General features: G+C 46.3%; 1 protein-coding gene across 3 annotated transcripts in view; it reads right to left on the minus strand.

Annotated features, from left to right (window-relative positions):
* The window catches only part of LOC117350699 (A-kinase anchor protein 8-like), a 72885-nt gene that overhangs the window by 50320 nt on the left and 7622 nt on the right, over window positions 1-14943 (minus strand). For all 3 annotated transcript variants that reach the window (XM_033925198.1, XM_033925197.1, XM_033925199.1), the window contains exon 4: window positions 2504-2969. In XM_033925198.1, the coding sequence (XP_033781089.1) occupies window positions 2504-2969 (466 nt within the window). The remainder of the gene's footprint in view (window positions 1-2503; window positions 2970-14943) is intronic.

Here is a 14943-nt window from a genome sequence, read left to right on the forward strand (position 1 = left end):
TGCTGCCTGCTTGTCCTGGGATAAGATTGTTAATTAAAAGAAAAATAGTATTAAGAAAAAGCAGACTTCTTCAAATCTTTAATAATGATCTGTCCAAATTAAACAAATAACACGGGTTCCACTGCTGCTGCTCTTGTAGGTCTCTTACCCTCTAGAAAGAATTATAGTTGAGGAGGATCAAAGAACACACATTTAACATTTTCTAGCAAAATAATACAACTACAGGGTTATCCTAACTGAAGCTTTGTCCCCAGGGATAAAGCCTAATCTCAACATTCATTGTTGAAGAAAAACAAAGGAAACAAGTAATGAGGATCTTTCAACTACTTTTTCAACAGAGCTTTCAAAAATCTCTGATATGCTGAATCTACGGTCCCTGAAAGATCTGCGATCCAACACAGAACCCCTGGTTTCCCATTCTGGGTGCAAACAAGGGATCAGAAAGGGAGACATCAACATCCAGGTCCTCCAGATCAGGATTAGGCAGCTGAAGAGATGGAGGCGAGGACGTGCCTAAAGGCACCACACCACTAAGAGACGCTGCGGAGGAGGATTGAGACCTTTCAGGGGGAGAACACTTGGTCTGAAACTCTGAGCACAAAATTTTCATGAACTTAGAGAAAGTGTCCAGTTCCTGGGACATAAAGTTACTCTTAGATTACTTACACTTGCGTTTCTTGGGCTACGGAGGATCCGCAATCTGGCAGAGCTAAGTATCAGCAGTGCTAAGCCTCGAAAACAGCAATGGCTGCCCCGCCGGGCTGGCTGACCCTTTGAGCACTTGTTGCAGTGGGGGAGAAATTAATTTGGGCATTAAAACACAGCACGTGGTGCAAGGACACTCCAAAAGCATTAATTTTGCCCAATCCTGGCATGAATTCATATTAGAAGAGCCCAAGGACTCCATCCCAGCAGTTTTCCAGGACAAAAACTAAGTTTTGAGAGTGCAGGGAGCTGAAGAAAAAAAGATCACTAAAAATCAAAGATGGCTGCCGGCACTATATTCGTGCCAAAAATTGTGTTTTTTTTACCTTTCCCGAACTCTAAAACTGTCAAATTTTTTTATTTTTGAGGAGGGGGAACACTCAGAAACCACCAAAACTCCACATTTTAAACCTCCCTACTACTACTACTTATTATTATTATTTCTATAGCACTGACAGGTGTACGCAGCGCTCCCCCGATGTCTCACAAAGGCTGACAGCCTGGTTTACTCACTGTGAAATGAGATCAAACAGAAGTGCTGCAAGCCGTTTGAATAAAATCACTGCCAAAATGCTGGGAATGCTTCACCAATTTGATCTTTGGGCTATCAGCCAGACTCCCTTGTCTGATTACACCTCCACCTCTACGGACCACCGGATATGCACTTGGACAGGTGGAGGCGCGATGACGCAGCCGACCCCCTGTGCTTAACCCCTGCTTATCAGGAGCTGAGACCACTTCAGGGATGGCCCTGAGCTCCAGGGAAAATTAAGCAGGTTGGCTAACAGGTACCCAGTAGGATTTGCCTGTCAGCTACAGACTAGAGTCTGTGAATATTGAAGCAGGCAGAGATTCAAAATCGCTCCAAGCACTGAACTACCCAAAAAGAGAACGGAATTACATCAAATTAAAAATAAGAAAATGGAGAGAGCAGAACACACACAACTAACAGGAGTTGCCACGAAGTGAAAGACTGAGCTACTAACCACAACTGTGGAAATAAGCAACATCAGTGCCTAATTAGACGCAGCTCAATTACGTCAAAAATTTCAAGCAGGTAGAACTTCTGGAGACAGAGGAGAAATGCTGGACCTCAAATGCACTATAGCAAAGTCAGACTTCCCACTACTATCTTTAATCCTCCTTCCCCACAAATGATTCCACCAGCACGGGGGGGGGGGGGGGGATGTTTCTTCAGAAACTTATTTATTTACACTGAGGATGACTGCCACAGACTGCACAGCAGAGTGAAACAGGGGTGGGGAGGGAAATTGATTGAGATTTCTAGGTATGACGCTAACTGGACCAGAAGCAGTACAGTCATTAAATATGAGAGAGAAAAATATGCTGAATTGTAGTAACTGCATATAGAACTTGCAGAGCACACCACACCACACTTTTGCATTCTGTATCTTCACCTGCTGGTCAATGGTCTTAACACTCAGTCTTCTGAATAGTCTGAGGATGCTAAGGAAAAATATTTTCTGGGCAAACATGTTTTAAGTTTTATCTATTTCCTTTCCTAATCATCTTACTGATTTTAAGTCTTGCACTGTGGCTCCCTAATTTTAGTACATCCTCATCAGCATGGCTATTTTTCAGGTGGACACTGGACTGTAATTATACTGGGCCCCTTGAAGAATAAGATGCCAACCAAGAGCATCAATTAGGGTTCATATGCATTTGTAGAGAAGAGGATGGACTCATATCTGCTTAGCGAAGGACAACCTGGCTTTTTGGAGCAGAGCATCTCTTCTATAGGGAATACATGGGGAACGTTGTAGGCAGAGGTACTTACTTTGTCTCCATCCCACATTTTCCAGTTTTTCCTCATTTGCTGTTTGAAGGCGTTTCCAAAGTTCATGCTCCCAGAGAAACCTCTCTGTCCCTGAAACATGTTGTGCTCAGGGTGAACTTTCTGGGAGAAGAGGGATGGGAGTCGGGAGGAGCCGGAGGCACCAGGGCCCCGCCTTCCCTTTGGCTGTAGCGGCTCATTCCACTGTCCACCCATGTACCCGGAAAATGAAGATGCCATGGGTCCCTTATTTCGCCCGTCTCTGGCCCAGTTCTGGCCCCGTTGGCCATAGTTGTCCCATGCTTTGTTCTGGAACTGGTCCCTGCTGTTCCCGTAGGAGCTGTCATAGCGACCTTCATAGGCAGTCATGTTCTGGTCATATCCAGCCTCACTGTAATTGTAGCCGGATCTGTACAGATCACGGTTGTCCAGTGAAGACCTTGAGTCGTAGGACTCATATGAATCATACCTGCAAGAGTCGCACAGCAAGCAAGGAATCCAGTCAGTAGCAAGTAAGACATTACATTAGAGCCTGCTGACAAATGGCAGCAGAGGTTAAAAACCAAAAAGAATTGTTTTTAAAGGATAAACTGCTACAATAAAATATTTTCACATTTTTTTAAAAGTTCTAACAAGGCTCATAAGTATCACTCAACATGGGAGTTTTTCCTTGTGTGATACAGCAGTCAGAGGAAGAAGGAAGAGCAGGGCAGGGAAAAGTGCTGTAATTCAGTTCCACTAAAGCTTGGAACACATGAACTTTTTTTTTGACTGTGGCTCAGATTTGAAATGTAAGTCTACAGCAGTGGTTTTGAAACTCCCAGAACCACTCCTCATTTGCATACTACTTAGTCACTGTAACTCTTTAAGTCTCTCAGTTAACTGTGTCAGACTATTTGAAAAACATTCCCAAGCTGAGCAAAGGTTGCTCCACACTAGATTATAGTTTTGAAGTCACTGAATTTTTCCAAATGCTAAGTTTGCTCCTTTGCAACTCAAACATTTGCTACCATTGTTAAATCAACCAAAACAGGTTAAACGTAGCGATCCCATAAAATACCACTACAAATTTTATCACTAGATGAGGAAAAATTGAAGAGGAAGGAAGGGAAAAGAAAAAGAAAGAGATTGAGATTATGTACTTACTCTGTTAAGTTCTTTTCCAGTAGATAGGCGAGACATTCTAGACAGTAGGGTTATTTCCCTATAGCTGCTTGATGCTGCAGAAGGAATCCACGCTGGATTTTCCATTCTACCTCTGTTATACTTCACTGGACTCTCTAGCTCCACCTTCAGTCAGTACCCAAGCATACAGAGCCATCCAACACACATGAAGTAGAGGCACCTGTAGCAACAGGTGTAAACAAATTGTTTTCCTCAAAAAATACCTAAACATAGTAACATAGTAGATGACAGCAGATAAAGACCTGAATGGTCCATCCAGTCTGCCCAACCTGATTCAATTTAAACTTATTTATTTTTCTTCTTAGCTATTTCTGGGCAAGAATCCAAAGCTCTACCCAGTACTGTGCTTGGCTTCCAACTGCCAAAATCTCAATCAAAACACAATCCAGCCCATCTACACTTTCCAGCCATTGAAGCTCTTCCCAGCCTATCCTTCCCCAAATGGCCATATAAAAACACTGACCGTGCAAGTCTGCCCAGTACTGGGCTTAGTTCAATATTTTCTGATTCTAGATCCTTTGTGTTCATCCAACGCTTCTTTGAACTGCATTACCGTTTTCCTGTCCACCACCTCTCTCAGGAGGGCATTCCAGGCATTCACTATTGTCTCCATAAAGTAGAATTTCCTAATATTGCTCTTGAATCTACCACCCCTCAACTTCAAATTTTGGCATCTGGTTTTACCATTTTCCTTTCTCTGGAAAAGATTTTGATCTATGTTAATACCCTTCAAGTATTTGAACGTCTGAATCATATCTCCCATGTCTTTCCTTTCCTCTAGGGCACAGGTGTCAAAGTCGGTCCTCGAGGGCCGGAATCCAGTCGGGTTTTCAGGATTTCCCCAATGAATATGCATGAGATCTATGTGCATGCACTGCTTTCAATGCATATTCATTGGGGAAATCCTGAAAACCCGACTGGATTACGGCCCTCGAGGAGGGACTTTGACACCCCTGCTCTAGGGTATACATATTCAAGACTTCCAGTCTCTTCTCATACGTCTTCTGGCGCAAGCCTCCTATCATTTTCGTCACCCTCCTCTGGACCACTTCAAGTCTTCTTACATCCTTCGCCAGATACAGTCTCCAAAACTGAACACAATACTCCAAGTGGGGCCTCACAAACGACCTGTACAAAGGCATTAACACCTTCCTTCAACTGGCTACACCTCTCTTTATACAGCTCAGCATCTTTATGGCAGCAGCCACCGCCTTGTCACACTTTTTTCGCCTTTAGATCTTCGGACACTATCACCCCAAGGTCCCTCTCCCTGTCCGTGCATATCAGCTTCTCACCTCCCAGCATATAGTTCCTTCCGATTATTAATCCCCAAATGCATTACTCTGCATTGCATTTTAGTTGCCAGGCTTTAGACCATTCTTCTAACTTTTTCAGATCCTTTTTTATATTTTCCACCCCCTCTTTGGTGTCTACTCTGTTACAACAGTACCATTAACTGCCAACACAGGCTTCAAAGCTCAGAAACTACTCCCCAATAAATTGAAATATATATACAAATTCTTCCCAGCCCTCAAGGACTGACAGACATCCAAGAATTAGCTTGGAGAAGTATAAATAGACTAAAAACTGTAAGCAAGCGCAGTAAAGACAGGCGGGAGTCTAGAATGTCTCACCTATCTACTGGAAAAGAGCTAACCAGAGTAAGTACATAATCTCTTTTTCCAGGTGAAACATTCTAGACAGTAGGGACATACAAAAGCAGTCCCCCCAAAAACTAGGGTGGGCTTGCTACGCCAACCCTTAAGACTGAGGACCCAAAGCGGAGTCCTATCTTATCACTACATCCGCTCCGTTGAATTTGGCAAATGTGTGAAGAGAAGATCATGTTGCTACTCTGCAAATCTTTTCAGGACAGACAGATCTAGCATTGGCCCATGAAGAAGCCACACTCCTGATAGAATATGCCTTGACGGAAACAGGAGACTGATTCCCAGAAAGAATTTAGACTGACAAAATGACCCTAAGGATCCATCTGGAAATCGTGGCCTTGAAAACGGGAGCGCCCCACTTAACTGAATCAGTCAGAATAAACAAATGGTTAGAGAGACTAAACTCTTGAATGTCCTCTAGATAAACGTAGAATAACTCTGCACATCCATTTGCTTCAGCAGTCGATCATGCGCCCTGGAACCAGTAGTCTGAAAGACAGTCAAACGTATTTCCTGATTAACATGGAAAGCTGAAACCACCTTCGGCAGGAACCATTCAAAGGGAAACCCCAGTCTCCGAAATCTGAAGGAACGGTTCTCTGCAAGACAGAGCCTGTAGGTCAGATACATATCACGCTGAAATAATGGCAACCAGAAAAATGGACTTGAGAATCAAGTCCAAGAGGGAAGCTTCTCGAAGGCCTGAAAAGGAGTCTTGGCAAGGCTAGACAGCACCAGATTAAGGTCCTAGGAAGGGAACAGTAGCTTAACTGGTGTGTTGACATGAAGAGCCCCTTCAGAAATCTAGTGAAATCAGGATGTGACGCCAAGGAGGATTGATGCTCCTAGGATCTTGAATGAGAGAACCAGACCACCTCGACAGAGGGGTATAGATAGAGGAATACTACACAGGTCCTGGACCTGTTGGGCCACCGCGCGAGCAGACTGCTGGGCACAATGGACCTCTGATCTGACCCAGAGAGGCACTTCTTATGTTCTCGACCCAAAAAAAAGCCACAATTAGACCGTTATCTAAACCAGCCTGAAGAAAGTTGAGAATCAGTGAGATTGGAGCTGAATAAGAGTCCACCTGGTCCTGGGCACACACCAAAACTGGAAGGACTTCCAAGCCTTAACCAAAACTGTAGATGACTTCTTATTTTTCTAGAAGAGCATCAACATCCATAGCAAATTAACTTTGTGCTCTAATGCTGCGGGCTCAAGAGCCATGCGCCATAAGAGCAAAGTGACCCGGATCCTCCATGGCCACTGGATTCAGCGTAAGGAGGTCTAGATAAGCGCTAAGCCGAATGCCGCAACTCCTGTGCAGACTTAATCAGATCTGAGCCAGAAGAGTTCTCTTGGTCCCTCCTTCATAATTGACGTAGGCTACCGCCATTGCATTGTCAGAGAAGACCCTGATCACTTGGTTCCCCAGAGTCTTCTGCAAGCTAGCCTAATGGCTCTAAGCTCCAACCGGTTGATTTCCCATTTTCACTGAGAACATCCAACTCCCCTTAACAAGAGAATGTTTGCAATGTGCTTCCCAGCCCTGAAGACTGGCATCTCTCATCACCACTATCCAGGAGGCAATGTCTGGCAGTACACCCCTGCGGAGCAATTGTTGGAGAAGCCACCAAGCTTGCCCGAGCTTCCCAAGTCCAGCGGCCCTGAAGGCATCCCTGTGCGAAGCTCAGCGAGAGAGGAAAGCATGCTGAAGAGGACTGATGTGCACCCTAGCCCAAGGAACTACATCCAGTGTGGCAACCATGGATCCCAGAACTTGAAGCTAATCCCCTGCCAAAGGAGCCAGATGCTCTAGAAAGGAAGAAATTTGGGTACACAGCTTCTGCCTGGTAAATAGTTGTGGCCCACAGACAAGTTGAAAAGGACTCCCAGGTATTCCAGCAACTGTGTGGGCATCAGATGGCTCTTCCTGTAACTGAAAATCCAATCCAGGTCCTCCACCATCCGGAGTACCAGCTCCACCATAGAAACATAGAAAGATGACGGCAGAAAAGGGCTACAGCCCATCAAGTCTGCCCACTCTACTGACCCACCCCATTAAGTCTGAGTGCATATGACTTAGTTCCTTAGCTCGACCTTCGTAGGGATCCCACGTGGATGTCCCATTTATTCTTAAAGTCGAGCACGCTGGTGGCCTTGATCACCTGCAACGGAAGTTTGTTCCAATGATCCACCACCCTTTCTGTGAAGAAGTACTTCCTGTGAAAACACAAAAATTTGTAGTGGGCCACAAAAATGGGAATGTACAAAGTACTCCTCTGTGAGATCCAGAGAGGCAAGAAAATCTCCTGGGGCCAGTGCTGCAATGACCAAACACACAGTCTCCATTTGGAAGTGGGAAATCTTGAGAGCCATATTCACGTGCTGAAGATCCAGAATAGGCCTCCAATCTTTTGAGCCTTTCTTTAGCATGATAAAGCATATGAAGTATCTGCTTAAGCCTAAGAGGTCGGGTGGTACTAGCTCTAAAGCTTGAACATTCAGCAAGCTCTGAACGGTGGCTTAAACCCTGAGCGCTTTGTCCAGGCGACCTGAAGGAAAGTCCATAAACCAATCTGTCAGAGGTTGTGCAAATTCCAGCTTATAGCCCGACCAAATAATGTCCAAGACCTATCTGAAGAGGAGCATCCCTCGGCTTGGCGCCATTTTGCCTCTTCAGCAGGGGGTACAAAATTGGAGGTGGAAGGCTGGGATTGCCTTTAGCCATTATACCTTCATCAATAGGCTTGTGAAAATCTCTGCAACATGGCACTTGCATGCAGTCAGAATTGCTGTGAGCCAAAAAATTAGAACAACCAGAACCCCAGGAGGGTCTGGGTCTGCTATCAGGCAGAGTCTTAGGGCAATGGTCCATCTCAGAATCCATAAGGTCGCCCAGACCTTTGCCAAATAACTGCGCCTGAAAAGTCAGTCTAGCCAAAGAAGCTTTGGAAGTGGAATCGCCAGCCCACTATCTAAACCTAAGCATTCTGCAGGCTGTCCCTGTAAAAAAAAAAAAATAAATAAAAAATAAGTTGGGGGGGGGGGGGGGGGGAACTACCACCTTCTCCTCACTCTCCAGTGTGCGCATTTGAGAGAGACAGGCACATGAGAGAAAAAATGTTGCCTAAGCAGCTTTAATGCCTAAACCAGCTGCGTCAAAGAGTTCCCTGAGGACCACATCCACACGGCGGTCCTGCATATCTTCTAACACTACACCACCCATTGGGGAAGAGGTACATTTAGCTACCTGCACCACCAAAAAATCCATCCTGGACTGATCCAAAAGTTGCTGGCACTGCTGTACCAGAGGATACCAGAATGAAATAGCTCTAGCAATTTTCAGAGCACCTTCCAGAGAACCAAACTGCTCCAAGACCAGAAGGCGCCACGGGAAGGTAGCAGACTATAAGCATACTCCACAAAGCCAGGAGGAAGAAGTGGATGGAACCGGCTGAGTGACCAAAATGAACTCCTGCAAAGATTCAGAAATAAGGTCTGGCAAAGCCATAGACTCAAATAAGTGCAGTATCATAAGAGCATTATCAGGCTCTAAAAACCCTAGAGGTATTCACAGATCCAGCACACAGCCCCTGATCTCCCAAGGACTCCATCCCAGCAGATTTCTCTGCAAAATTTGCAGTAATGAAGGAGCAGGGAGCTTTAGAAAAAAAAGATTGCTAAAAATCCAAAATGGCTGCCATAAAAAAATTTGCACCAAAGTCTCAATATTTTTCACAGGGTGAATTGAATCGAAATATTTTTCTCTGAATCGGGCAGCACTACTGGGTAGAGCTTTGAATTCTTGCCCAGAAATAGCTAAGAAGAAAAAAAAATTAAAATTGGATCAGGTTGGGCAGACTGGATAGACCATTTGGGTCTTTATCTGCTATCATCTACTATGTTACTACATATAGAAGTCTGAGGCAAGGCAAAACCTGCACCAATGCTTCTATGCCTTCTGGTCAAGAATCCTGCCCATAGGATCTTCCCTGTAACTCAAAAAGGAGAAATTAGGTTCTTACCTGCTAATTTTCTTTCTGTTACCCTGTAGACTGGTATAGTCCTTACGAATGGGTTATATGCCTCACTGCTACTAGCAGGTGGAGACTGAGAACAAACTTGTACATCAGGATAACTTCCCCCCTAGCAATCCAGTCTGCCGAATAGCCAAGCAGAACCTAGGAAAGACTTCAACTGAAAACAGTAAAACACACTGAACAAGAGTGTAAAAACAACAATCACTTATAAACTACTGTTGGAACATGTGTAGAACTTATCCTGGAATAGAAAACATCCCCACAGCTCACCAGCTAAGCCATCAGATACCTCACCAGATCCGCATACCACAGCTTCCTGGGCTAATCTGGAGCCACCAGAACCACCAGGCCTGGATGACGAATTATACGGAGAAGAACTCTGCCCACTAATGGCCACAGAGGGAACCCATACAACAGCCCCTCCGTTGGTCATGGTTGAACCAGAGCATCTAGGCCCTCGACCTGACCGTCTCTGCGATGACTTAAGAAGCAGGGTGTTTTATCGTTGACACTTGGGGCCATCATGTCCATGAGGGGCTGACCCCAAGACTACACTATCAACTGAAAGGCTACGGGGCTTAGACACCACTCTCTGGGATCTAGCATGTGATGACTTAGGAAGCTCGCTTGAACATTCTCCACTCTTGCTATGTGGGAGGTAGATATCTCCTGAAGATGAGATTTGGCCCAGACCATGAGCCAAATCAGAAAGGACTGGAAGGCTAACAGTGCCAGATGGATGGCTCTGGTCTCCAAGACATTGATCGACCAAGAAGCCTCCTCCATGGACCCTTGTACAAGATGGGAGCCACCAACGAAGACTGCACCAAGCCAAGCCCGGAAGCGGAACAGGATGATCCAGACTGTGCCTCTGAGGCGACCACCTCCGAAGAAGAGCATACTGAAGAGGACGCATGTGAGCTCGCGATCACCTCACTACATCGAGGGAAGCCGCCATCGACCCCAAGACTTGGAGGAAATCCTGGGCCCCATAAGCAGGTGAATCTGAGATTGCAGTTTGCTTACCCGGGCCTCTGGAAGGAAGACCATCCCCAAGGAGGTGTTGAACAGCACTCCTAGACACTCCAGGTGTTGAGATGGAGATAACCAGCTCTTGGAAAGGTTGACTACCCATCCCATCGACTGCAGAAATTCCACCAGCCGAGCCGTGACCCGGGTGCTGTCTTGGAACGACTTCGCTCGAATCAACCAGTTGTCCAGGTAGGGATGAACTAGAATGCCCTCTTTTCGCAACGCCACCACGACGACCACCATCACCTTGGTGAACGTCCACAGAGCTGTGGCCAGACCAAAGAGAAGTGCACAGAACTGATAGTGTTGCCCGAAGATCGTAAAGCGCATGAAGTGATAATGAGAGGCCCGAATAGGAGTGTGCAAGTAGGCCTCTGTCAGATCTACAGGTCAGAAACTCCCCCAGCTGAACAGCCAGAATCACAGACCGCAGAGTTTCCATGCGGAAGGAAGGCTTGTGAAAGGTTCTGATGACCCCCTTCAAATCCAGGATGGGGCAAAAGGTCCCTTCTTTCTTTGGCATCACAAAGTAAATTGAGTACATGTGCCCCACTCCTGAAGGGAACAGGAACCACCACGCAAAAATCTAACAATCTTTGAAGGGTCTGGTGAAAGGCCTGCTGCTTCCATGCCACCTGTGAGGGAGAAGTGAGAAAACGATCTGGCAAGGAACGGCCAAACTCCAGAGCATAACTGTCCCGAAGCACCTCCAGAACCCACTGACTGGATGTGATGTTTGCCCACTTTAGATAAAAATCCCTCAGGCCGGGCGCCCACCGTAACCAAGACAGGCACCGGCAAGGAGTCATTGGGCAGGATGGATGGCAGGGACCCGGCGGGGGCACTATCCGCGAGCCCCACATAAGGACTGCATGCGCTGTAAGAACCTGCCTCTAGAGTGCCCTGGATACTGAAAAGATGCAGCCCCTCAACCAGGGTGGAAGCAGTGGAAATCACGCCCACGAGCAGCACCACCTCAAGCCTGTGGCCTAGGCCTATTCTCAGGCAAACGAGGTACTTTAGAATCAGTGAGATTCTGAACCAATTTGTACCGATCTTCACCAAACAAGAAAGAGCCTTTAAAAGGAAACTTTGTCAACTTTGCTTTGGACGCCGAATCCACCAACCAAGCGCGAAGCCACAAGGCATGGTTTCGCAAGAGGTCATATATGGCATCTGAAAAGATAAGAAGCATCCAATTCAATCTTGGTCACCTCGCACTTGAGCAATTCCCAATCCTCAGTTTTACTGTCAGGCACATGCTCGGCCCAGCCCAGCAAAAACATGCCTGAAACACCAGCCCGCCACACATCGCCGCCTGAACCGCCAGAGCTGTCACATCAAAACTCTGTTTAAGGAGGGACTCCAACTTACACTCCTCCGGGTCCTTCAAGGCCACACCGCCCTCAACACACACGGTATGCCTCTTAGAGATGGCTGAAACCACCGCGCACCACAGGTGACTTCGGAGTGTCCCTATCCCCTTCAGGAATAAGATGCAGGTGGGCCATGGAGTGCGTAAAACGAAAGGGAGCTTCCGGCACCTTCCACTGCGCGAGCATAATGACCTGAATATCCTGGGATAAAATAGGAAGCAGAGCGGATCCCCTTAAGCAAGGGGTCCACCATACAAGGGGGCTCCGACACGGTGTCCTCAAAGTACAAAACCGAGGAGACCTGAAGAATTAACTCATGAAGCTCTTCCCACTGAAAAATGTGCACCACAGATGCATCTTCACCAGCAAAGGGTGGGGGGTTGCTCGAACCCCTCACTGGCTGAATCCGACCCCTCAAGAGGATCCTGGAAATCTCCCCAAGGGTCCAGGTCCTCATCAATAACATCTTGCTCCTCTAGGCAAAAATCCTCATCCCAAGAAAGCCTCGGGCGTTTGGATGAGAGAGGAGTAGAGGGAGGCAAAACCGCTGCTGTGTGGGGCTGTACCGGGGAAGACGTCGAGGGCAACCCCCCTCCCCCCGAGTGGACAAGGAACCTCCAGCCACCAGCACATAAGCCTTACAAAATGCTAACATAAATTCAGGGGGGAAACCCCCGGCAGACCTGTCATACCTTGCCCCTGTATTTCCTGAAAAGGGGAAGGTCACCTGAGGAAACTGAAAAAGGAGGAGGTTCCCGCCAAAATTGAACCTGAAACCATCAAAATCGGAGCTCCTATGGCCTGCCGCCTGGGACTTTCCTGACAGTGACGCGAAAAGGGAATCCCCAGCCACTCTGGCGGTAAGGGAATCCTTTTCACCCATACCTGCGGCGGGTGTCCTGGCCACCAGCAACTCCTGCCAACGAGACAGCCCCACTGCTCCGGCCTGCACAATTCTTGCACAGGCCGGCTGCGAATACCTCGCATCTGGAGCACCTTTAGACCAGCATACCTCAGGATTTTTTTTTTTAACTGAATCAGTACAGACTCCACGGCTCTCAAAGCTGGAAGGCTGACCAACCAGGGGTTCAGGCTGCCGGCTGAGGCACCTCTACAAAAATTTTGGGAGGTGGAGGAAAGTGGGGGGAGAGATCCAGCATTGACCCACCGAGTTTAACACCCCTGAGGTCGGACAGATCCCCAAACAGGACCCGTCCAAGCTCCGTCCGGCACAAAAGGGGAACCTAGGAGTCCAAAACAAAATTCCAACAGTACTAAGAGGGGAGCCAAATTAGTCTTACCACCTGCTATGGAGACTGAGACAGACTGGATTGCAAGGGGGGAAGCAATCCCGATACTGTATACCAGTTTGTTCTCAGTCTCCACCTGTTGGTAGCAGTGAGGCATATAACCCATTCGTAAGGACTATACCAATCTACCAGATGCTACAGAAAGGGGTTTTAGAGGTGGGAGAACCTAGCCCTACCCCCCAGAAACCCATAGATCTGCCTTTTTCTGACTCCCTGAGGCTTCTCTGGTGCCTGTCTGTCAACTTGTAGCAGCCTGTCTGCAGGGAAAGGATTTCTGCCTCAGAAGACTGGAAAAACAAATCCACCATTGGAAATCTTCTGGCTGCCGATAAAGAAACTCTGGCTGAAGACTCAAACCCCTGTAGATCCATGTGGTGCGTCAAGGAGAGATTACATGCAGCCGGCTCCCTGATACCCAAAGGGTTGTTACACAGGGACCCCACAGCCTACACTCAAGCCTCTGATAAATCAGCAGACGAACAAACTTCTAGGGCAACAGACCCCGAGCTTTCAAAGGATCAAAAAGCAGGCTGGCTTCCCAGGTATTCTAACAGATTGGCCTGCGATTAGCAGCCCACACCCTTTCCCTGGTGTTGTAGCCCCAAGCAGGGTACCTCCAGCCACCAAAACCATGCAGAAAATGGTAGACAATACCTGAGCAGATCAGATCACATCTTCTCAATACGCTTGTAGAAGGAAAAACTGAAGAGGGAGCTATTCTCCACTAATGAAAGGGAGGAGTTGAAAGATTTGAGTGACACCCTTCTGCAAAATTTGCGACTAGAGGACGACAGCTTCAGTATCGAATCCTATGTCTTTGCAATAGAAAGAGTTCTGTTTAGCATAAGAGCTTCACTAGTAAAATTAAGCAACTCCCTGGGGAAAATTTAATAGTAACCTACATAGGAGAGTCTGAAAATCTGTTTCCCAAATATAATTACTGCAAGTTTTGGACTTCAAAGAAACTACACAAACTACTTAGAAGCAAATCTGAAAACTATTATTAAAGAAAACTAATGCACAACTTACAATTTCCTTGAAACATATAAGGACAAACATTTTGTTGCCATAAGGAAACAGGTATAGTATTAACTTCATACGACTCAAGGAATTAAGAGGCTGTTTGTACTCGAGGCTTATTTTATAAAATCGTTTACCACACACTTACATATGGAAAAAAGCTCTTATGAAATTGTGTAAGGCAGGGGTGCCCACACTTTTTGGGCTTGCGAGTTACTTTTAAAATGATCAAGTTAAAATGATTTACCAACAATAAAATTTTTTTAAAAAACACAAAGCACACTGTACGCAGAGAAAATGTTAATTATCATTTATATTCCAGGGTTTTTTCAAAGAGGTCAAGGCAGATGACTCTATGCAATGTCACCTCAGTAGCAACCATACAAAAATAGAAAAATATACCCCCCTCCCTTTTTACTAAACTGCAATAGCAGTTTTTAGCGCAGGGAGCTGCGCTGAATGCTCTGCGCTGCTCTCGATGCTCATAGGCTCCCTGCGCTAAAAAACGCTACTGCGGTTTAGTAAAAGGGGGCCATAGTGCAAAATATAGACAGCAGATATAAATTCTCAAAACGGACACATTTTGATCACTAAATTGAAAATAAAATCATTTTTCCTACATCTGTTTTGTAATTTTATCTGTCTCTGGTTGCACTTTCTTCTTCTGACTGTGCATCGAAAATTTCTTCCCTTCTTTCAGCCTCCTGTATGCTTCCTCTCGTCCAGACCTCATTCCCTCCCCCAACTTTTTCTTCCTCTTTCCCTGCCCCCTCTCATTTCTGTCTCCCTGCCCCTTTCTTTCAT

Source organism: Geotrypetes seraphini, chromosome 16, assembly GCF_902459505.1.
Source record: "Geotrypetes seraphini chromosome 16, aGeoSer1.1, whole genome shotgun sequence".
Lineage (NCBI taxonomy): Eukaryota > Metazoa > Chordata > Amphibia > Gymnophiona > Dermophiidae > Geotrypetes > Geotrypetes seraphini.